Consider the following 25,550-nt stretch of genomic DNA (forward strand, 5'->3'; position numbering starts at 1 on the left):
TTGGGTTTACTTTTGTGTTTTCACGGGTTTGTGTATGTACTGGTATCATTGCCTCCGAGTGTAATTCTTAGTTTCAATTCTCGTTAAAGGTGAATTTGAACCACATTATTAATAGCTCATTGTGAGGTTAACCTCACCATGCATCTTAACGCTGATAACATCGTTTGTTAAAAATTTTATTTTTATTAAGAGAAAGAGGCCCCTGCAATAATAAAAGCTCACTTAATTGGGTTTACTTTTGTGTTTTCACGTGTTTGTGTATGTACTGGTATCATTGCCTCCGAGTGTGTGTGCGCGCGAGTGTGAGTGAGTGTGTGTGTGTGTGAGAGAGAGAGAGAGAGAGACCGAGACCTAATCATGACAATGAGTTTCCAACAATATCCCTGAATGGATTTTTTGGTACCAGCCGGAGGCAATTAGAAAATATGAGGTAAAGATTCATAGAATGAGGCTTTGGTGTTGAAACTGTTTCCGAAGCTGTGCAATCATGTGCATCTATCTAATATTTGATGAAAGCTGTGGTATTGATATTAGTCTCCTGCAAGCTTCCACATTGAAATTTGTTAAACGATGAAGTCGATCCATAGTTGCAGTTAAGCTCTCAAAATTGTTTCTGCACAGCACTAATGTTATCAAATGAATTAGATTCGTAACATAATCCGGTAACTCCAACAGTTTGCGGTCAATTAAATCAAGAAACACAAGGTTTTCATAGTGTCTATGAGCCGGTGGTTTTGGTGACAATGACACAAATGGGGACTTCTTTGCCATCCATTTACCAGATAACGTTGCAGGCATGATTGAACTTGACATAGAGAATGGTCGTTCTATACCACTTCCCTCTACGTCAACGTCCCTCAAGGATCCCACATTTCCTAAGCCCTCAGGCAAGTGAGAAAGTCTCGAGCACCCAGAGACAATGAGACGGGTAATGTATGCCAAATTACAGATACTGTCTGGAAGACACACAATGCTTTTGCAGTTTTTCAAATTTAATATCACAAGCCCTCGAAGCCGCTCAATTGATGGGAAAATCCATGTGAAAGATGTTCCATCCAAATGAAGCTCTTTTAATCCTTCCATATCTTCTTCAATTTCTGGAAACTCCTTAAGCCTTGGACAGCCAGATAGAGTAAGATATCTAAGGGACTTGAGTTGACAAATGCTGTTTGGAAGACTCTTAAGTTCTCTGCAACAATTTAGGTTCAAAGTAACAAGCCCCGTAAGAATTGTTGATAGTTAAGTTGTTTTCAGATTTCCTTAATTGTCTTTGTATTGTCTTATATGACAAGTTTAGGTTCTGGATCCATTTACTTTTGAAGGTCTCATAAGTCCTTGTAATAGCCATGTGTCATCATCATATTGATGACCTACTATGTACGGCTAAGATTGGATTTAGTGCTTAAAAGAATGTAAAGGGAATGTTGGTTTTATTCTTTGAAAAGAAACAGAGCAGCCGCAATTTTTCCATTAAGAAAGAAAGAAAACAAACAGCAAGTCTTCCTTTCTTTTCCAGAGAGTTTCAGTTTTCTTTCTTCTTCTTCATACTTCAAAACTAAACCCAGAAATTAAACACTCCATCCATAAACTTCAACATGGTATCAAGAGCACAGGTTTGAATTTAAATCTGGGCGTTGTGAAATCGCGAAGCTGAAAAGGGGAAATCAACGAAATACCCCAATCTCTGACGGTTTAGTCTCAGATGGCCGGAGCCGGAGGTGGTGAGCTACGAGCTCCCATTTTCAATGGAAGTAACTATGATTTCTGGATGATCAAGCTGCGTACGATCTTCATCTCGCAGGATCTCTGGAGACTAGTTGAAAAAGGGTATGAAGAACCTGAGAAAGAGCTTACATCAGCTGAAAAACTAGCACTGAAGGACAACGTCACCAAAGATGCAAAAGCACTAGGACTGATTCAAAATGCAGTCTCAGATGATATCTTTCCTCGCATAGCTCAACAGGTAACCTCCAAAGCTGCTTGGGATATTCTAAAATCAGAATTTGTTGGTGATAAGAAAGTAAGATCTGTGAAATTGCAAGGGCTTAGGAGGGAATTTGAACATCTTAGAATGAAGGATGATGATTCTTTATCTGGGTAAGTATCTAAACTATTTGAGCTTGTGAATCAAATGAGGTCATATGGGGAAGAACTTTTTGATCAAAGAATTGTACAAAAGCTTTTGATTAGTCTACCTAGGAGCTATGATTCAATTGCAGAACTTATAGAGGAAACCAAAGACACAGATACAATTAGTGTGCAAGAAGTTGTGGGTTCCTTGAAGTCACATGAACAAAGACTACAAAGGCATGCTGACTATGGTTCAGATAAGGCTTATTCATCCTTGAGTATCAATCCCAGAGAAGGACCAAGTTCCTCATATGGGGGTAGCTCAAAATTCAAGAACAATTGGAAGAACAAAGGCAAGAAAATGGATGTAAAATCTGCAAATGTCCCAAAGAAGGAGAATCAAGGTGAAGGAACAAAGATTTCCTGTGTTCACTGCAACAAACTACATTATGGAACCTGTTGGTTTAAGGGAAAACCCAAGTGCCATAAATGTGACAGATTTGGTCACTTGGCAAAGGACTGCAAAAGCAAAATTGTACCTGCAGCAAATTATGCAAATGAAGTAGAGGAAGAAGGAACTATGTTTTATGCTTGTCATTCAGCCTCTGTGGTGAAAAATTCTAGTGTATGGTATGTGGATAGTGCATGTAGCAATCATATGACTGGCCATGAATCCCTCTTGATTGAAGTGAACAGGAATGTGACAGCCAAAGTTAAGATGGGTACTGGTGACTTAGTTCAAGCTGTTGGAAAGGGAACATTGGTTATTGACACCATACACGGAAAAAGATACATAAAGGAGGTCATGCTAGTGCCAGGACTAGATGAAAACCTCTTGAGTGTAGGCCAAATGGTTGAACATGGGTACTTCTTGGTATTTGGGGATTATCTAGTGGATATCTTTGATGACAAAACCTTTGAGAACCTCTTGGCAAGGGTGCAAATAACCAGCAATAGGTGTTTCCCTATGACACTTGAATATGGAAATGAAGTAGCTAGAAGAGCAACTGTTGAAGAGACCACTTGGAACTGGCATAGGAGATTTGGGCATCTGAATTTCCAAAGTCTAAAATCTCTACAACAAAAGGAAATGGTTTATGGGCTACCTGAGATAAAAGATACATCCAAAGTTTGTGAAGGGTGTGCTATGGGTAAAGCTCACAGAGAGGTATTTGACAAGGAGAAAGCATGGAGAGCCACTGTACCTCTAGAATTGATCCATATTGATGTATGTGGACCAATGCAAGTCTCTACTATAGGAGGTAACAAATACTTCCTAACCTTTATTGATGATTACACCAGGATGTGCTGGGTATACCTGATGAATCTGAAATCTGAAGTTTTCAGTATCTTCAAGAAGTTTAAGGCCATGGTAGAACTACAAAGTGGATTCAAAATCAAGAAGTTGAGGAGTGATAGAGGGGGAGAATACACCTCCACTGAGTTTTTGAAATTTTGTGAAGATGTTGGTTTGGAAAGACAACTCACAATTGCATATTCCCCTCAGCAAAATGGAGTGGCTGAGAGGAAGAATAGGACAATTGTTGAGATGGCAAAGGCTATGATACATGAGAAGCATTTACCATATAATTTCTGGGGTGAAGCAGTAACAACTGCAGTCTACATTCTTAATCGATGTCCTACCAGATCACTTCATGAAGTAACACCTTTTGAAGCCTTTAGTGGCAGGAAGCCAGGAGTCAAGCACTTGAGGGTCTTTGGTTCTATATGCTACTATCACGTGCCTAGTCAACTGAGGCACAAATTGGAGGAATCTGCAACGAAGGGAATCTTCATTGGGTATGGAAAATGTGAGAAGGGGTATAGAGTGTATGACCTGCATTCCAAGAAAGTAATATTGTCTAGGAGTGTCATTTTTTATGAGAACTTAGCTTGGAATTGGGAAACACAAAGGGAAATGCCTATTTCAGTTCCACTGAATGTTGAGATCAATGATAGAATCACTGAGCAAGTGGAATCAGCACCTGCTTCTGATCAAATACAAAGTGAAGACACTACTGGAACACAAGATTCAAGCGTAAGGGTCCAGAATTCAGCAACTCCTACCTCTACACCGGTTAGGCTAAGAAGCTTAACTGAAATCTATGCAAGGTGCAACATGTGTATCATAGAACCAGAAAATTATCAAGAAGCATGGCAGACAGCTATGGATAATGAGATCTCCATGATAGAAAAGAATGAAACTTGGGAGTTGGTGGACAGATCTACATCCAAGCCGGTCATTGGAGTTAAATGGGTATATAAGATCAAACTTAATCTTGATGGTTCTATACAAAAACACAAGGCAAGACTAGTTGCTAAGGGATATTCTCAAAAGCCCGGAGTGGATTTCAATGAGACCTTCGCTCCGGTAGCAAGGATGGATACTATTAGGACACTAATAGCTCTTGCAGCCCAGAAAGGTTGGAGATTGTTCCAACTTGATGTCAAATCTGCCTTCTTAAATGGAACTCTACATGAAGAGGTCTATGTAGACCAACCTGAAGGTTTTGTAATTCAGAATGCAGAAGCAAAGGTTTATAAGTTAAGGAAGGCATTATATGGCCTGAAACAAGCACCAAGGGCCTGGTACGAAGAAATTGATGCATATCTCATCTTATGTGGATTTGAGAGGAGCCCCAGTGAACCTACACTTTATGTTAAGGTAAGAAATGGTACTGAAACTATAATCATCTCAATCTATGTGGATGATATAGTTTACACTGGCAGCAGTGAAGAATTGATGTCAGAATTCAAGTTTGATATGATGAACAGGTATGAAATGACAGACTTGGGACTGCTGCACCATTTTCTTGGCATGGGGATTCTGCAAAGTGAAAAAGGGATCTTCATTGGGCAAAAGAAATATGCTCTATCTCTGCTAGACAAGTTTGGTTTGCAGAACTGTAAACCAGTGAGCACACCACTAGCTACAAATGAAAAACTTTGCAGGAATGATGGAAGTGAATCCACTGATGAAGGAGTTTACAGGCAGATTGTGGGCAGCTTGCTATATCTAACTGCCACTAGGCCTGACATTATGTTTGCTGCATCACTGTTGGCAAGATTTATGCACTCTCCCTCCAAGAAACATCTTGGAACTGCCAAAAGGGTCCTAAGATATATACAAGGGACCATTGATTTTGGAATTGAGTTTGAGAAGGGAAAGAAAGTTGTACTTATAGGATATTGTGATAGTGATTGGAGTGGGTGTGAGGATGACATGAAGAGCACTTCCGGATATGCATTCACATTTGGAAGTGGTGTGTTTTCTTGGGCCTCTGTGAAGCAACACAGTGTTGCTCTCTCAAATGCAGAAGCCGAATACGTCAGTGCAGTTGAAGCAACAACTCAAGCCATTTGGCTAAGATTTGTGTTAGAAGATTTTGGAGAAATGCAGGCAGAAGCTACTCCACTTATGTGTGACAACACATCAGCTATAGCCATGTCTAAAAATCTTGTCTTCCATCAAAAATCGAAACACATAAATAGAAGGTACCATTTTATCAGAGAAACACTGCAGCAAAATGTGATTGACATCATGTACTGCAAGAGTGAAGACCAGCTTGCTGATATTTTCATTAAGGCTCTTCCTAAAGCTCGTTTTTGTTTTCTCAGAGATCTCCTTAGTGTGAAATCAGTTAACAACTTAAGAGGGAATGTTGATAGTTAAGTTGTTTTCAGATTTCCATAATTGTCTTTGTATTGTCTTATATGACAAGTTTAGGTTCTGGATCCATTTACTTTTGAAGGTCTCATAAGTCCTTGTAATAGCCATGTGTCATCATCATATTGATGACCTACTATGTACGGCTAAGATTGGATTTAGTGCTTAAAAGAATGTAAAGGGAATGTTGGTTTTATGCTCTGAAAAGAAACAGAGCAGCCGCAATTTTTCCATTAAGAAAGAAAGAAAACAAACAGCAAGTCTTCCTTTCTTTTCCAGAGAGTTTCAGTTTTCTTTCTTCTTCTTCATACTTCAAAACTAAACCCAGAAATTAAACACTCCATCCATAAACTTCAACAAGAATGCTAATCGATGAGGGAAGTTCTTCAATTGCAGTCCGACCTAGATAAAGCTCTGATAGCTCCTGCATACTTCCTGAAATCTCTGGAAACTTAACAAAATTTGAGCAGCCAGAAAGAACAAGGGTTTTAAGAGATTTCATGTGAATTCTGCTTGAAAGAATCTTAAGTTCTTTGCATTCTTTAAGACTCAAAAAAACAAGGTGCTCAAGATCTGAAATCGATGGGTGAACTTCAGTTAAACTTGTACAACCTTCAAGATTTAGAATCTCAAGATTTTTTGCTTCAGTGATGTCGGGGGTTTTGTTGAGGTATTGAGAATGACTTAAACCGATGAATTCCAACCTTTCCAGATGCTGTAACAACAACCAAGAAGACATCCAATAAATAATAAGGCATCTGACAACTTAACCATTCAAAAGAAACATATGAAAAATGAATATTGTACCTTGTTTCCTTCCCAAAGTTGTTCAATCTGACTATACGGCATTTCAAGATCAATAAGATTCTTTGGGTGGAAATTGGATGGCAAGGACTTTAGGGGGCACCCATGCCAGAGTAGACACCTCAACTCATGAGAGAGAAATTTTAAATGCCCACTCATGTGTTGTTTACAGTCACCATTTGGATGGGATCGATCCTCCCATGATGCGTTTACCATGGATCGGGTACAGTGGATTTTGAGAAGTCTTAGTTTTGTCATTCTAACTAAAGCTTCAGCTTCAAAGTATCTCTTTTGAGTTGGCCAAGTTGAGGATTATGCCTTCAACTGCTTCTGTAGCCTGGGATAACCAAACAGTGGAAATTCAGTAAGTGAAAATATCCAGAATTTGATTTTTGTCATACTTCAGTTTTCTACTCAATATTACATGCTTAAAAGAAAGAGTTAATGAATATATCTCATTGTATTTTGAGTTAATGCACGATGAACATCTTCATAAATCCATAGCCTACTTCTTCTTCCAGACTCTTTATTGGATTCTTGGCGGACTATTTCCCATCCCATTTCTTGCAGTAAATCATGCATCTCAAGAGTATCATAATTTGAGATAGTGATGAGAGTTCTGTTAACTAGTACTCCTAATCCACTATGGGGATAAAAGCCACAGCTATCAAGAATTTTTGTTACATAGTCTTTCTCCATCCCTTTAAAGAAACAAGCAATATCTAGAAATATGTCCTTCTCTGAATCATCTAGCCCATCAAAGCTCCTTCTAAGAACATCCTGAATTCCCATGAGCTGGGTTTTCTTTGTTTTACTCAACACATCTTCCCACTCCCGTACACTTCTGTTATCAAGCAAGGATCCCAAGATTTTAAGTGCTAAGGGCACACCATAAGCATGCTGCATGGCAAGCCTTGCGAGACGATCATAATCTCTTGTGGGTTGGTTTGTTTTGAAGGCATACTGCCTGAAGAGTTCAAGAGCTTCTGGCTCACTTAAGTTCTTGGGCTTATATACCACAACAGCTCCACTTAGTAACTGCTTATCTCTTGTTGTTATAATGATTCTACTTCCACCACCAAATGAATGCTGCTTTCCAAGTAAGGCTTCGATTTGGGATAATTTGTCAACGTCATCAAGAACAATGAAAACTTTTTTCCTTCGTAGCCTTTTCATTATCATTAATAGCAAGTGCATGCGAACAAATTAAACTTACTTATAATTTTTTGAATCCCAACCGGATAAATCGGTGGCTCTAGCAAGAGCGGACCTCCAGCTCTGCACCTCCTTCACATCAACGTTAGAATAGCTTTCATGTTTAGCAAAAGCTTCTGCAAAACTTCCCTCGAGTTTACGAATATCGGATGGATCCACTTCGTAGAAAACAGGCACCACTATCTGCTTTTGTGTATCCATGCATTCCAGTATCTAGACGAGTTCTTTCAAGCACCACGTCGAAGAAGCGTAGTTTTCGGAAAAAACTATAATCGATAGCCTCGAGTCGGCAATAGCTGTAAGGAGCCCCGAAAGGTCGTTGCCTTTTCGAAGCTCTTCGCCATCAATGAAGGTGTTGATTGCTTTCTGATTCAGAGCTTTGTAGAGATGGCCGATGAAGATCTTGCGAGTGTCTTCCCCTCTAAAATTCAGGAATACATCATATTTCCCACTACTATCGGATGAAGAAGAAGAACAAGAAGAAGCAGCGAAGAGCTAAAAAGAAAAAAAAACGTAGTGGGTGAGCAAAAAGCAAATACCAATGAAGACCGGACCTGTTTCCCAGGGATTTTGATAGCACAACCTTAATTCCACTCTGGGAGCCACCATTAACATCCGACGAAAGTGAAATACCTGGTCTTCAGTAAATGTTTGAATTGGAGGGATGCTGAGATTGCAGGTCAACGCCGTCCCTCACTCCCTCCCTCCATTGTCGGTCAAAGCGATTCGGATTGGACTTGGTTGAATGGGCTAAAGTGCGCACTGGTGTCATTTGGAAACATGTAAGGCCCAAAGCCCGTGGGCACTTACCATCCAATGGTAACTTTCTCCTCTTTTCTAGAGCTCAAGATTTCAAACGTGACATGTTAACATGAACATTTCTGACGTAGAACAAATTGATGAATGAATTAAGGAGGAGATGAATTGTCAAAAGACAAAAGGATGCAGTGTGAATTTGTCTATTTGGCATCCAAGCATCGAATTGGACCCTTAATACCTTTTAGGAAAAAGAACGACGCCACGAGTCAAACTCATGAATTTTGACCATTTGGAATTGTTTCAGCCTCCAAAATGCAATTTTAAGTTTATAATAAAAATTCAGACTTTTTGTTGTTGTTCAATTTATATATGCCATTAGTCCCTTGAGTTGTCCCAACAGATGTACTATATTTATTTAAGCCATTTGGCTGTTCATTTGTAAGCATCAAGTTAATCAATTAAACAAAACAACCCTTGGGTTTTCAACCAAAATCTGGTGGACTCCAAAAATTGTACTGTTCGAGGGCTTACGTTTGTATCTCTCTTGCTTCGTCCTGCGTCACTTCCATAGGTTATTGCAACTTGATTGGCAATTCTTACCTGTGATTTTGCCAAGAACACGAAGTTCCACTTCAGAGTTTTCATGATGATGTTTGGGGCTGCAACATGCTTCGGTTTTGCATTTCCTCACAATTGGCATATATAGAAATGAAACTCCGCATTCTTAAGCAATGCAGCTGTGTTTGGCAACTGTTTTAAAACATAAGTGTTGAATAACATGGTATTTATATAAAATGTAATGAAATCTCTCTGCATTGTACCTTCTTTCAAAAGCATCGCTGCATTCCTGTATATCCACCGGTTGAGAACCTTTGAAGTTATACTTGATGATAGCTCTGGTATTGATTTCAGTCTCTTGCAAGCTTCCAATTTGAGAGTTGTTAAACAAAGAAGTCAATTCATTGTCGCAGGTAAGCTCTCAAAAAGGTTTCTGCAAAATTTTAATATTTTCAAGGAAGATATATGCTAATACAATCCAATACCTCCAACAGTCACTTAAACCAAGAATTTCAGGCCGGAGTGACAATAATTTTTCACAGCAGAAGTAGGAACCAAAGCTCGTTTTAAGCACATTATGAATTCTTTTGTGCGGGATTCTCCTTGTTTTTCCCAACACATCTTCCCACTCGCGCACGGTTTTGTTATGAAGAAAAGCTCCCAACACTTTGAGTGCTAAAGGCAGACCTTGAGCATATTGTACGACACGCCTTGAGAGCCGAATCAGCTGATCATAATTTAAGGTGGGTTATTGTTACACCCCACCCCCGATTTTAAAGGTAGTTTTGGGCTCCGACCATTCCCTCAAGGTTTTGTTTCTGGGAACTCACACGAGAACTTCCCAGTGGGTCACCCATCCTGGATTGCTCTTGTCCGAACTCGCTTAACTTCGGAGTTCTGATGGAACCGGAAGCCAGTGAGTTCCCAAAAGACCTCACGCTATATGGAGGTGGGCATGTATGCTATATGGAGGTGGGCATGTATATACAAGGGTACTTGGTATTTATGTCATGTGGCTGCAAAGTTATTACAGCTCTACGAAGTGATATTCTAAATTCATATGGAACAGAATTGGGCAATTAAAAACTTAATTATTCTAATTAATCTTGTTTTCATAAGCAACATAAATGTGTTGTTTGCAATTGAATTTTTCAATTTCAGCACATCGAGCCATTTCTCTTGTTCTAATTTTGAATTAACATTACAACAAGCTCCTCTCAACCTCTGTCAATGTCAAAGTGGATGACTCACGTTATCTGAATTGGCACTTCCAAATACAAGAAGCTCCTTTCCACCTTCACTGGGTTCAGTGTGCTGTGTGGAAACGCTAATTTGAAACCAATAAACTAATATGAAAAAATATGACAAAACAAACAATTAAAAATGACAGATTTATACTGGCTCGACGTAAACCTACATCCAGTTCGGGGACAACGAGAAAATTCCACTAATAAACAAAAGGAAAAGGAGATTACAAAGAGTGCTCTCAAACTCAAACCCAAAATACACCCAGATACACTCACAAACAGAAGAGGGAAAAAACGAATTACAAACAAAATATTTGTCTCTCTACAACTACAACAATCTCTAATTGGTTTCACTCTTACAGAACCTTAAATGCAGCAGCTCCCCATTTTATTTCTCTCTTCCATTGGGTGTCGGCTCTTCTCTTTCCTTTACACTAGTGCAGCTGCTTCTATTCCCACCGTCTCATCCAAATTGCACAATGCGAGGCTTTATATACGAGCACTAAAAAGAACTAGCCTGTGATCCGCATATGCCAACTAAAGAGCCACAACAGTTCGGTTTTAGGTCCGCGTAGAAGGGGTCAAGACCCAACAGGACTGAGCCATCAAATCCAACACAGAGGGGATTATTCTCTTCAGTTTTCCTTTGCCCCATCAGGAAGTACCAATCTTTTAGAATACAAATCCTCTGCGTCAGAGGTATCACTTCCACTTTGTCCACCCTCGTTATAGCAACACCCCTCATGGTTCCTCTCAGAATGAGCAACTCTTACCAGTGATTTGCCAAAAGCACGAAGTTCGACTTCAGAATTCTCATGATGATAGTGTTGTTCTTGAAAGTGGAATTGACCCGGTTGTATCATGCTTCAATAATGCACCACCTCAAATTTGGGATAAAAGGGACCACACGGGCTTACAATTAGCTTCCTCTCACAATTGGCAAAAAAGAGATTATGCACCTCCTCACAATTGGCATAAAAGAGACAAACTCCACTCCTTCTGATGCGATGCTGCTGAACTGGTGCCCCAGAATCACATAATCTGACTCAAGTAACCTGCCCCTTGTGATGCTCAAATCAAGCAAATCAAAGCAGAAACCGCGCTCGCCATGCTCTCCTTTGAAGGTACAAAAACACAGAGCAGATAGATTAGATGAATAATGGGCATACTTGAACTTAGTAACACCGCACACTGCAAATCCCAAAATCTTATGATCCGAGACTGGTGGTAGATGCACAGTTACGGAAGATCTGCTACACTGATGTCTGAACCAATCTGAAAGTTTACTTCCAGGAAGATACATAAGCATGGAAAGAGGTTGCACATTACCCTGCAGAATGAAAACACAGGTAAACTGGACTTGCATTAGATATGTTTCGTACTTTCGCACGTAGAGAGAGAGAGAGAGAGAGAGAGAGAGAGAGAGAGACCTGATGAGCTTCCACAATATCTTCAAATAGATTTTGCACCAGCTGGAAGCAGTTTGAAAATGTCAAGTAAAGATTCTTGGGAAAAAAAACTTGCTTGATCTTGAAACAGCTTCCAAAGCTGTGCAATCATGGGCATCTACGAACCTTATAGTAGATGAAATCTCTGGTATTGATTTCAGTCCCTTGCAACCTTCCAATTTGAGACTTGTTAACCAATGAAGCCAATTCATTTCTGCAGGCAAGCTCTCAAAATTTTTTCTGCAGAGTTCTAATGTATTCAATAATGATAAATGAGCAATACCCAATAATTCCAACACCTCAAACTTTGGGCAACCAGAAAGACTAAGATAGTGAAGGGACTTGAGATCACAAATGCTGCTTGGGAGACTTGAGTTTTCTGCAATCTCTTAGGTTCAACGTAACAAGCGCTGGAAGATTTCCAAAACAGTAAGGCCCGTGAGTTTACTAATTGACGACGGCAGTTCCTTAATTGCAGTCCCATCTAAGTATAACTCTGATAGATTCTCCATAGCATCTGAAATCTCTGGAAACTTCTCAAGGTTTGAGCAACCAGAAAGATTAAGGGTTTGAAGAGATCCCATATGAATGCTGCTTGGCAGGCTCTTGAGTTCTTGACACCCAAATAGGTCCAAAACAGTAAGGCCCGTCAGTTTGTTAATTGACGAAGGTAGTTCTTTAATGGCAGTCCCATCTAAATATAACTCTGATAGATTCTCCATAGAATCTGAAATCTCTGGAAACTTCTCAAGGTTTGAGCAACCAGAAAGATCAAGGGTTCGAAGAGATCCCATGTGAATGCTGCTTGGCAGGCTATTGAGTTCTTGACACCCAGATAGGTCCAAATGTGTAAGGCCCGTGAGTTTATTAATTGACGAAGGCAGTTCCTTAATCGCAGTCCCATCTAAATAAAGCTGTGATAGCTTCTCCATAACATCTGAAATATCTGGAAACTTCTCCAAGTTTGAGCAACCAGAAAGATTAAGGGTTAGAAGAGATCCCATATGAATGCTGCTCGGCAGGCTCTTGAGTTTTCGACACCCCGATAGGTCCAAAACAGTAAGGTCCGTGAGTTTATTAATTGATGAAGGCAGTTCTTTAATGGCAGTCCCACCTAAATAAAGGTTTGATAGCTTCTCCATAACATCTGAAGTATCTGGAAACTCCTCAAAGTTTGAGCAACCAGAAAGATAAAGGGTTTGAAGAGATCCCACATGAATGATGCTTGTCAGGCTCTTGAGTTCTTGACACCCAGATAGGTTCAAAACAATAGGGCCCATGAGTTTATTAATTGACGAAAGCAGTTCTTTAATGGCAGTCCCATCTAAATATAACGCTGATAGATTTTCAATAATATCTAAAATCTCTGGAAGCTCCTCAAGGTTTGAGCAACCAGAAAGATTAAGGATTTGAAGAGATCCCATATAAATGCTGCTGGGCAGGCTCTTGAGTTCTCGACACCAAGATAGGTTCAAAACAGAAAGGCCCGTGAGTTTGTTAATTGACGAAGGCAGTTCTTTAATGGCAATGCTATCTAAATATAACCCTGATAGATTCCCCATAACATCTGAAATATCCGGAAACTTCCCAAGGTTTGAGCAACCAGAAAGACGAAGGGTTTGAAGAGATCCCATATGAATGCTGCTCGGCAGGCTCTTAAGTTCTTGACACCCATATAGGTCCAAAACAGTAAGGCCCGTGAGTTTATTAATTGACGAAGGCAGTTCTTTAATCGCAGTCCCATCTAAATAAAGCTTTGATAGCTTCTCCATAACATCTAAAATATCTGGAAATTTCTCAAGGTTTGAGCAACCAGAAAGCTTAAAGGTTTGAAAGGATCCCATATGAATGCTGCTCGGCAGGCTTTTGAGTTCTCGACAGCCTGTTAGGTCCAAAATTGTAAGGCCCGTGAGTTTATTAATTGATGAAGGCAGCTCTTTAATTGCAGTCCAATCTAAATAAAGCTTTGACAGCTCCTCCATAACTTCTGAAATCTCTGGAAACTTCTCAAGGTTTGAGCAACCAGAAAAATTAAGGGTTCGAAGAGATCCCATATGAATGCTGCTCGGCAGGCTCTTGAGTTCTCGACAGCCTCGTAGGTCCAAAACAGTAAGGCCCGTGAGTTTATTAATTGACGAAGGCAGTTCTTTAATGGCAGTCCCACCTAAATAAAGGTTTGATAGCTTCTCCATACCATCTGAAATATCTGGAAACTTCTCAAAGTTTGTGCAACCAGAAAGACGAAGGGTTTGAAGAGATCCCATCTGAATGCTGCTCGGCAGGCTCTTGAGTTCTTGAAACCCAGATAGGTCCAAAACAGTAAGGCCCGTGAGTTTAATAATTGACAAAGGCAGTTCTTTAATGGCAGTCCAACCTAAATATAACTCTGATAGATTCTCCATAACATCTGAAATATCTGGAAATTTCTCAAGGTTTGAGCAACCAGAAAGCTTAAAGGTTTGAAGGGATCCCATATGAATGCTGCTCGGAAGGCTTTTGAGTTCTCGACAGCCTGTTAGGTCCAAAATTGTAAGGCCCGTGAGTTTATTAATTGATGAAGGCAGCTCTTTAATTGCAGTCCCATCTAAATAAAGCTTTGACAGCTTCTTCATAACATCTAAAATCTCTGGAAACATCTCAAGGTTTGAGCAACTAGAAAGATCAAGAGGTTGAAGAGATCCCATATGAATGATGCTCGGCAGGCTCTTGAGTTTTTTACAGTCTCGTAGATTCAATATAGCAAGGTTTTTCACAGCTGAAATGGATAGGTCAACCTCAGATAAACTTGTACAACCTTGTAGATTTAGTTCCTCAAGACTTGTAGCCTTTGTAAAGTCGGGGGTTTTCTTAAGGTATTGACAATGACTTAAATTGATGAATTTCAACTTTTCCAGAGGCTGTTAAAAAGTCCAAGAAAACATGCAGAACACATCTCAGAACCTAAACATTGAAAATAAATGTATTTACGCAAATGAAAAATCGTACCTCAGCTCCTTTCCAAAGTTGTTCGATGCAACTATTGCTCATGTCAAGGTTTACAAGATTCTTGAACTGAAAGTTGGATGGCCAAGACTTGAGGGGGCAACCACGCCAGATGAGACACCTCAACTGAGAACATTGGAACTTTAAGTCCGCAATCCAGTGTTTTATGAAGCAATCATGTGGAGCTCGATGGTCAAAGTACTTGGTGTAAGTATAAGCACCATCACGGATCATGAGCAGTCTTAGTTTTGTCATACTAACAAAAGCTTCAGTATTTGAGCATCCCTCTTTAAAGATTGCTGAATCCAGGATTATGCCTTCAACTGCTTCTGTAGCCTGGATAAACCAACAATGTAAATTAAAGTGAAGGAAAACACCAAGAACCTTACTGAATATTATAAACAATGCATGTTTGCTATAAAATAGATTTTGGTCGAAAGCTGAAGTTTTCTACGAAACATTGCATAAGAAAAAGACATCTCACTGTATTTTGAGTCAGCACATGACGAACATCTTCATAACTCCACAACCTACTTCTTCTCCCAGGCTCTTCGATAAATTCTTGGCGAACGATTTCCCGACCCATTTCCTCTAGTAAATCATGCATCTCCAGTTCCCCCCACTCTGAGACAGATATGAGAGCTCGATCGATTAGAACTCCTATTCCATCATGAGGATAGAAACCAAAACTGTCCAGAATTGCAGTTGCATAGTCTTTTTTCATTCCTTTAAAGAAACATGCAATATCTAGAAAGATCTTCTTCTCTGTTTCATCTAATCCATCAAAGCTTGTTTTAAGCACATCATGAATTCCACTTTGTGGGATTTTCCTTATTTTTTCTAACACATCTTCCCACTGGCGTACAGTTTTGTTATGAAGATGAGCTCCCAAGACTTTGAGTGCTAAAGGTAGACCTTGAGCATATTGTATGACACGCCTTGAGAGCTGACCATAATTTCGGGTGGGTTGGTTTGTTCTGAAGGCGTGCTTCCTAAAGAGCTCCAGAGCTTCGGAATCACTGAAAATCTCAGGCTTATAGATCGCATTAGCTCCACTTAGTAATTGCAAATCTCTCGTTGTTATAATGATTCTACTACCACCACCAAAGGAATGTTGCTTTCCTAGTAAAGCTTCAATTTGGTCTAATTTGTTCACATCATCAACAACAATAAGAACTTTTCTCTGACCTAGGCTCTTTAACATCACCTTGAAACCTTTACTCGAAATGTCCGAACTCACCACCTTGTTATTAGAGATACTTGATAGAAGTTGTGTCTGCATATGTAGTTTGCCATGATTCTTGAAACCCTCCTTGACATTGTCAAGAAAGCAACAAGCTTCAAATTGACAAGCGCTTTCATCATAAATAGCTCTAGCGACAGTTGTTTTGCCTAGACCACCCATACCCCATATTCCGACAATACGAACATCATCCTTATGCAACCCAGGAGGATCAGGATATAACAATAAATGCATTTTACGCATATGAGAATCCATTCCAATCAATCCATTATCTTTGCTTGACGAGATTTCGATCAATCTCTTAAATATGTCATCCACAATTTCCTCAATAAGCTTGGCATCATCCCTATGTAATAAGAAAAACAGCATTGCCAATTTTGCTAAGAAAATATACATTATACAGTGACACCCAATTAAACTAGATGCTTTAAAAATCCCAATTCAAAAGTAATTAAGAATATAATCGAACAGTAATTACTCATATTTTCGCGAATCCCAGCCGGATAAATTGGCAGCTCTGGCTAGCGCGGACCTCCAGCTCTCCACCTCTGTCATTTCGGCGCTCGATTCACCTTCGTTTTGAGGTAAAGCTTCTGCAAAACTTCTCTTGAGCTTACGAACTTCAGATGGATCAACTTGGTAGAAAATCGGCACCACTATCTGCTTCTTTGCATCCATGCACTCCAGGATTTTGACCAGTTCTTTCAAGCACCACGTCGAAGAAGCGTAGTACTGGGAGAAAACCACGATCGAAAGCCTCGACGACTCGATAGCCGCAAGGAGTTCCGAAAGGTCGTTGCCTTTTCTGAGCTCTTCGGCGTCGATGAAGGTGTTGATTGCTTTCCGACGCAGAGCACTGTAGAGATGGCCGACGAAGATCTTGCGAGTGTCTTCGCCTCTGAAATTCAGGAAGACGTCGTATTTCCATGAGGAAGAGGAAGAAGCAGCCATTGACATCTGACAGGGACAATATCCACAGCAGATGGTCAGCTACCGACTCGCCTAATGCAACGTAAAAGCTGAAATGGCCGATTGAGCGTCAGATTTTGGAGTTGGGAGTTAAACGATCGGCTGGAAAAATTGTACCCAAAAATATGATTCTGTTTGGCTCATCAGTGCGGCGATGTTGGATTCGTGCAGGATGATGGAGCATTCGTGTCCTGCACTTGTTGGGCTGTCTTTTGGTTTATCTCGTGCATCTGTTGGAGGTGCTGTGTTCGGATCCCTGCGGCCGTTCATCCGTTTGGCTCACCAGTACGGCGATGGGGACGACGACTTCAACAGTTTCTCTGCTGCTAGGGATTTGTTCTTCTTTGAGCTTTTGTTTCTGTTCGGGCCTAATCTCTGTTTTCGGGCCTTGTTTCGTTTTCCTTGTGTTTTTTATATATTTTTTTTTGTTTTAATGAAATATTAATGGAATGTTCACCCGACCAAAACTAAGAAGAAGAAAAAAATTAATGTTAAAAATACTAAATTTTTTAAGTTAAATTTATAAATAATGTTGTAATGGTAGATGATTAAATTATTCATTAAATATCAATGAACGTGATATTCTTAATTAAAGATATATTATTTATTTTGTAAATTTGATTTAAAATTTTAATTTTCTTAATATTATTAAAAAAATGTGAGGTTAATCTCAGCATTCCTCTAAACGCCTGTAATATCGTTTATTAAAAAAAAATTATTTTTATTATTAAAAAGCCAGAACTTTAAAAATTGGCTAGGCAGCCGCTAGGCGTTACACGGCTGACTGCCGTTTCAATTATGGCCTAATCGTTAGAAAAGTCGGATAACCTATTCAGCGGCGCTAGACGGGCAAGGCTCACTGAGTTTTCTGGGAAACTTTGTACTACAGCCGCATATCTTCAAAGCGTTTCTGGGTATAGAAAAGCTGCGCGGTCGCGATAAAGGAGGAAGATGACGATAATGAATAGTAACATTTTAAAATAACCTACACTAAACGACATCGTGGTCGTGGGTTGTGTTTATAAGTGAAATAGCATAAAAGCATCTTTTTTATTTGAACCTTAAATATATGGACTTTAGCAATGTAATGGGCTTGTCCACTCAACTTTTAAAGTCCAAAATGAACCTAATTATTTTATGAATTTTTTGAGTCAATTAGTGGTATTTTTATATTACCTGTTAATTGAACACTCTTTATCAATCAAAATTTAAGAAAAATGCAAGTATGATTTTTTCAAGATATAAATAGACACTTATTTATACGATATATATTAAATTTATTTAAATATGCCTAGTTCGCCTAGGTTCCCGCCTAGTCCCTGCCTAGCTGCCTAGGCGCTAGATCCCAGTTCACCGCCCAATTAGCGCCTAGCATCTTTTAGAACCTTGCTTTAAAGTCACAAGGTTTCACAAGACAATTGGACTAAAAAAAACCCCTGAATTAAAAAAAAAAAAAAATCCAAACTAACGTGAAAACTTGATTTCTCATCTCCAAGGGTATTTTTGTACAAAAACATTAAACATGACATGTCCCGATCCCGATGTCCTCGGGACATCGGGATGGTCATGTGTTGGCCAACACCCGAAGGTGATGCAAGCCATTTATGAATGCAAATGCTAAGAATATGTGAAATATGCACCAGAATTGTAGCAAGATAATACGATGTGACTATTCATGCAGTAGTAATGTATTACCACAATAACAATATTCAACTGTCAACAATGAATTATTATGATAATGCATGACATATTCAGAGTATACATCTAATACATAGTACAAGCGAAAAAATGCTATTACAATCGATGTTGAAGCAAAGGTAAAATAGCACGATGTCACTGGTAAGGGAATGCCTCGTAACTCGGGTTGTCACATCCCGGCCCGGGCGGGACCACTTCCGGGGCCCGCTCCACCACCGTAGCACGATATTGTCCGCTTTGGGCCCCGACCACGCCCTCACGATTTTGTTTCTGGGAACTCACACAAGAACTTCCTGATGGGTCACCCATCCTGGGAATGCTCTCGCGCGCTACTCGCTTAACTTCGAAGTTCCTATGGAACCCGAAGCCAGTGAGCTCCCAAAAGGCCTCGTGCTAGGTAGAGATGGGAATATACATATAAGGATCACTCCCCTGGGCGATGTGGGATGTCACAATCCACCCCCCTTAGGGGCCCGACGTCCTCGTCGGCACACCACGGCCAGGGTTAGGCTCTGATACCAAATTGTCACATCCCGGCCCGGGCGAGACCACTTCCCGGGCCCGCTCCACCACCGTAGCACGATATTGTCCGCTTTGGGCCCCGACCACGCCCTCACGATTTTGTTTCTGGGAACTCACACAAGAACTTCCCGATGGGTCACCCATCCTGGGAATGCTCTCGCGCGCTACTCGCTTAACTTCGAAGTTCCTATGGAACCCGAAGCCAGTGAGCTCCCAAAAGGCCTCGTGCTAGGTAGAGATGGGAATATACATATAAGGATCATTCCCCTGGGCGATGTGGGATGTCACACGGGTCATATTCCTCGTCCCTATGTCTTGAAGGGGCGCAAAACAAACATGAGTAGACCAAATTGCTATATATATATATTACTGAAACAGTTACCAACATACTAACCCCCAAAGTTTTATGAAAACTAATAGCATAATATGTAATATGTTTCCGAAACCCTAGCATGCCATAAAACCTTTCCATAAACATCTCGTATATAGTGTGCTAACCAGTGATATCGGTATTTCTTTTCTGCACAAAATAGTGTCCTACGCATGCCCACCTAAAGGCAATATAAGTATCATCTTCCATATGCACATAACAATGCCTTACACACGACCGGCCGAAGGCAATGTAAGTAACATCGCCCGAAGGCAAAACAGTGACCACTAGATACGCACAAAACCATTAAATATAGTCTTTCTAAATATAGATACATATATCTCAAAAACATCTTCATAGTATAAAGTCATCCATCATCTATACTATAAAGAAGCATAAGCTGTTCATGACGGTATTGATCTAATTTGTATTCAACAGTTCAGAGAAAAACTTAAGTATAACTGGAGACATATCTGAATTGAAATATTCATACAATCAATACGACATCTCGAATATCAAATGCACTTGATCTTTGGACATGTTGAAATATCGGTAAGGTATAACCTACCATAAAATCTTCATATTTATGCGGCTACAAATATCGTGGATCTCGATTCCTACAACATGTCGTGTTTAAATTTGTTTTGTTTCGTGCATGTCTGAAATTGTCATCCTCGCAAAAACTACTAGAACTCCTACTAAGTGCTTGTGAGTCGTGACATGAAAATAGTGCAGAAACATGTGAATCAATATGGAAATTGAGAAAATTAAGAAATTATTCTAATCTAGTTCTGAATCTTCTAATTACCTACATCAATGTGAATTGAACTTGCGTAATCTACGTTTTCACTGCACATCGTTGTTTTGCTCGTGTTCTAAGGTTGACAGTAGCTAGAAGATCACAGTAAGAAGCAGAGGAAGGATGCTAACTATTACAGAAAATTTGTTTATTCAAAAGCACTAATAAAAACACACATTGAAATTAATCCGGTGCAGGATTTATAGTGGCGGCAGCCACACTACAACAATGGGGCTTCTCACCCTGTGCACTCCATCCTTCCACACCAACCCTCCGAACTCCGGGACCGCCTGCCGGGATTTCGTAGTGAAGATGATTTTGTATGACAGCTTCTGATTGGCTTTGGTGAATTTCAGCGTCCGAGGCTCGACTTTCACATAAGCACCTTTGAACGGTGAAACAATGGCGTGGTAATTCGAAACCGCAGGGCCAACATTAGTGACAGTCCTGTGGAGTGTCAAAACAGAAACATTTGTTCTGTCCGGGAACACAACCGATAGTGCCGGATAGTTCAAGTCCCCGGGACTGGCTAGATTGTTCTTGCAACTTCTGTTTGAGTACTTGGTAAAAACTTTGAGCTGTGTTGGTGTTAGCCTTTGTGTGCAGAGAAATTCAAGATAGTCCTGCGCCTCAATGTCGTAAATCAATCCCGGGTCAAGAGCCCTCCCCGGGTTGATGTGCCCTGCACCGTGATCATACGGGGTTGAAATTGAAGCTGCCGAGGAGTCTTGTAGAGGCTTTCGCGTGTTGTCGTGGACATAAGCGGTTGTCATCAAGGCGGACTTTATTGCAGCCGGACTCCAATCCGGGTGCCTTGCCTTGAGCAGAGCGGCAATGCCGCTCACATGGGGGCAGGACATTGAAGTCCCGGACAGTATATTGAACTCCACCCTTCTACGATCCGCTGGCAAGCTGGACGGGCCTAATGCGCCTGTCCAAGCGGCGAGGATGTTCACTCCTGGTGCCACCATATCCGGCTTCAGAATCTCAAGGCTTACCAGATTAGGCCCTCTGGATGAAAACGCTGCCACCACGGGCGACGGTCTAACCCCAACTCTAGTTCCGAGAAACGTTAGAGTTGCGGTGGCTCTCGGGCTTGTTGAAGCATAATGCTTGATTCCCCTTGCTTCGTTCTCTCCCACAGCAACCGCCGGAACAAGGTGGCAATCCGCCACAAGCTCCTCTCCGTTTGCAGCTGTATTTGCCAAGATCATCCCAACTCCTCCGGCTTCTTTCACGACTTCTCCCTTCTGCACTCTAGGACTAATCCCACGGTCGCAAATCACAATCTTTCCAGCCACAACTCGGCGATCCAACGTCCCCTCCAAACACAGCGAGCTCGGATTAGGACTAGTTGAATTGCTTCCTAAATACACAACAGGGTATTGCTTGTTTGTTGACAGCTTCATCCTTCCCCTGTAGAGCGAAACCCCGGTAATAGTCCTGCCATTTCCGAGCTTCACAGTAGCTGGAAAATCCCTATCCATGGTGCTAGCTCCAACCGTGGTTATCCAGGGGGACACATTGGTCAGACTAACAGGATCCGGTCCTCCATTTCCGGCGGAGCAGGACACGAAAATTCCCATCTCCATCGCCCCAAAAGCCGCCACGGACAAACTGTCCCGGTAATAAGAAGACACACCTCCTCCTAAAGATATTGACAACACATTGACTCCATCCGTCACCGCTCTGTCCACCGCCGACAGAATATCCGAGCTGAAGCAGCCGCCGACCCAGCAAACCTTGTACGCCGCAATTCTCGCACTCGGCGCCATTCCTCTGGCCGTTCCACGAGCATACCCGAGAAGATTAGCACCGCGCACCGGAGACCCGGCAACTGTGGCAGCAGTGTGGGTCCCATGCCCGTCCTGATCTCTCGGCGACTTAAACTCCGTCTGCTCGTTGATCTTCCCCGTGGCTGCCTCATATCCGTGGTAAAAAATTCTCGCTCCAACAATTTTTTTGTTGCAGTTGCTTTTGGTGAAGCCGCGGCCGGTTTCGCACGCTCCCTTCCATTGGGCTGGCACCGGGGTCATGCCAGTGTCGTTGAAGCTCTGGCTCTCCGGCCAGACACCCGTGTCCAGCACGCCGACAATGACGTCGTGGTCGGTGACTCGTTGTGACCAGACATTGGTGGTGCTGGCTCTGACATGCGGTTCAAGCCCAAGAAACAGGGGACTCCTTGTGGTGTGGAGCTCGTACTTGGTCTCTGGGAAAATCGCTAAGACTCCGTCTTGCTCCTCTAGCCGCTCGGCTTCTTGCTCGCTTAGCCGGGCGGCGACGCCGTGGAAGGCGTTCTGGTAAGTATAGATTACCCTTTGTTGATCTTCGCCTCCGTCTTCTTGATTCTCCGGTTTGATGAGTACGGATTGCACTTTTGACGAGTACCAATCTATGTGGTTGGAGAAAGACTCTGGCTTGGCTGACTTGTCCATCTGGACAATGTAGGTCTTTTTTGTCAATGGGGTTTTTGCAGAGAGGGCAATGTTGAAGAACATGAAGATTGTTAAGGTTAAAACCTGCCATTTCTCTGGTTTTTCCACCATTTTCATAAGGCAATGAGGAGGAAGAAGAAGAAGAAGAAGTTTTGAGGAAGAGATAGTGAAGTGGGGGAGCGAGCGAGCGAGCGAGTGAGGGTTTATGGAAAATGGTACTTTGGAGGGTAGAAATATCAGTGAGAAAGGAGGGAGAGGGACATCTGCTGTGGCAACATGTGCGCGTATTAAAGATGGTTGGTTTTTTCATGAATGCACTATTGCTAAGTAGATATGGGAGAGCTGGCTAGCTGCTGTCATGGAACAAGTTGAATTCCTTTTGATTGTTGTGGTATCGTTACTTACGGTACGGTAAATGAGAATTGAAACCATTTCGATTCTTTACTTTCGCGAGTTTACTATAATGTGGATTTTGAAAATTATTGAACTCAATTGTCTTTCATGAAATACACGCAGTAAAAAACAGTGCATATTCCACGATAATATACACAATCGATTACTTATGTTAATGAATTTGATAATATACCAATTCCTTCTTATCATCTCCCGATTGATGACTTTCCTCGTTCAAAAAGAAATCGGGTCTTCAGCGAGAGAGAAACTTACTTATACCTGAGATGTCACTATGTTCCATCCCAATCATGCACGATCATGTGTTTTAATTTTCTTGCATGGTATAATTTGTATGCTTGATTGAACCATATGATTTGCATGCATAAATCACAAATATTAAGTTTGCATTTGTAGACTTGTACAGTACTAGAGTTAAATTCACCTCCAGAATCAACGGTATAAATCTCATATTCTTAACAGTAAAGTAAAACAGAAACATTATAATTTGGTCTGTAATATTGAATGCCACGTTGGCATTACTGGTGGTAAGTAAGGTGGGCAGTTGGGAGGAGAATATTACGAGGCAAGAATAACAAATGAAGTGCACAGAATTGCTTTAATAATAGTGGGACTGTAACTTCGTGTAGTATGTTATGGGCCATCCAGTCCCACAAAAATGGAACTTGATCTCAGCACCGCAAAAATCGAACCTAAAGAGTTTGGATGATGCTGCATTTGGTCCATGATTAATATTTTTTATCACGGATTTGAGTCGTGAAAACAATCTTTTTGTAAAACGAGAGTAAGGTTACATATCATAGACGTTCTTTTCTCAACTCTCGCAAAGCAGGGAGCCTTATTGATTTAAGATCGACCTTTTAAATAGTTAATAAGTTAGATAATCTAGGTAATCGTATATATTCAAAGAGAATGACTTGTATATTATGAAAATGTTACTGTAATAGTATTCTAAATCAATCAAATATTGTTAAATGAGAAAATCAAATTGTAGAACAATACTGTAATTAATTTAAAATACCGTCATAGTAATCTGACTGTAATTTGACCATTGTAACCTTATAGGCGTAATAGTAATCTGGCTGTAATTTAGCCGTTGTAACCTTATAGGCGTAAGTTTTTGGAACATAGGGAAGGATGGTGAAGGCTTTTCCATGCATTGGTATCCAACTTCTGTGAATTTCGATAATCTAGTCAAATACTGCCATTCTACAAAGCTGGCTCCTCTAGTGGGGAGCATGAAAGAAATTGATGCCCTTGTCCCAATTTTCAAACAATTGTGCGTGTCGTGTAGGTTTATTCTAACTTTAACGTCGTATCAAATTTCCAAGACATTGCAGAATCTTAATTGAGGTTAAATTATGTTGTGCAAAACTAACATCTAGTAATTTGATCTTGTCCCCAGGAATCCATGTCTACCATGTCAGACCAAATTATCAATGTAATGTCTTCTCTAATCATGAAGGGTTAACAGTAGCCTTGATTATATCTTAGTTCTCTAAAAATTAATATTTTAAATGCTATTTCAGCACTAAATTTTTCTATCTCCAACCATGCAAGGTTATATTCTATTTTCCCTCATATTATATTATTTTTGGGGGCCAAACTTAGTCTGCCTAAGCTACATGTTGCCTGGGTTGGGGCTAAACTTAGCATGATTTTTGTAGCCCAATTCCCTTTAGCCTTTTGATTGGAGGCTGATATTGTCAATTTTAGAGTTGAACACGAGATACAGCCCTTGGTTAGAGATGGCCTGAATGTCACACTGCAAAGTAGTATTACTCATATGCTCATGTCATAACACATGGATTTGACTATTGTCACAAGTTCACTGCAATAGTCTGTTTCAAATTCTAACGCACGGATCGGTAACATTGCGTGATAATGTGCATGTAAAAGATTTCTCAAATGTAACCAAAAAGATCATTAGTCGTTGTAATTAATTTTATTGGCAAATGATTTTTGTTTGTTTATATATATCAAAGAACAAGAAAAAAAAATTATTTGAAGGGCATCTATCTATTTGAAGCAAACAAAATTCAATTATTGTTCTTGGTGTGGAAACTATCTATTTGAAGCAAACAAAATTCAATTATTGTTCTTGGTGTGGAAAAAAGGATGAGGTTGGATGGGGAGCAAATATGTATGACAACTCAATGGCACTGGTCAGTCCATCTCAAAGGAGAAAAAGGTACATTAAATCCTTTGTTTTTTTTTTTTTTTTTTTTTTTTGGAAAATTACATTAAATCCTTTGTTCTGAGAGCAGAGTAAATACACACATGCGAGTCAGAAAGTCCCCAGCTTTTTATGTTTGTGGAGGGAAGAAAATTTTGGAAACCCCATCACTACGGC

The 25,550-nt window shown here is 40.6% G+C and overlaps 2 protein-coding genes and 1 pseudogene across 2 annotated transcripts; all 3 read right to left on the reverse strand.

Annotated features, from left to right (window-relative positions):
- Positions 1–355: 355 nt before the first annotated feature.
- On the reverse strand, positions 356–11,065 carry LOC137721140 (disease resistance protein RPV1-like; annotated as a pseudogene).
- LOC137720808 (disease resistance protein RPV1-like) lies at positions 10,469–17,368 on the reverse strand. Its single transcript, XM_068459915.1, has 5 exons — positions 16,472–17,368; positions 15,235–16,339; positions 14,754–15,086; positions 11,751–14,665; positions 10,469–11,650 (listed from the first exon to the last, which is right to left on the reverse strand). Exons 1-4 carry the CDS (start codon positions 16,948–16,950, stop codon positions 12,164–12,166), a joined length of 4,419 nt encoding a protein of 1,472 aa, XP_068316016.1. The 5' UTR covers positions 16,951–17,368; the 3' UTR covers positions 10,469–11,650; positions 11,751–12,163.
- Positions 17,369–20,310: 2,942 nt separating this feature from the next.
- Positions 20,311–23,046, reverse strand: LOC137719994 (subtilisin-like protease SBT1.3). Its single transcript, XM_068458984.1, has one exon. The coding sequence runs from the start codon at positions 22,901–22,903 to the stop codon at positions 20,552–20,554; it is 2,352 nt and encodes a 783-aa protein (XP_068315085.1). The 5' UTR covers positions 22,904–23,046; the 3' UTR covers positions 20,311–20,551.
- Positions 23,047–25,550: the final 2,504 nt, after the last annotated feature.

The sequence above is a fragment of the Pyrus communis genome, chromosome 16 (assembly GCF_963583255.1).
Source record: "Pyrus communis chromosome 16, drPyrComm1.1, whole genome shotgun sequence".
In the NCBI taxonomy this organism is placed as follows: Eukaryota; Viridiplantae; Streptophyta; class Magnoliopsida; order Rosales; family Rosaceae; genus Pyrus; species Pyrus communis.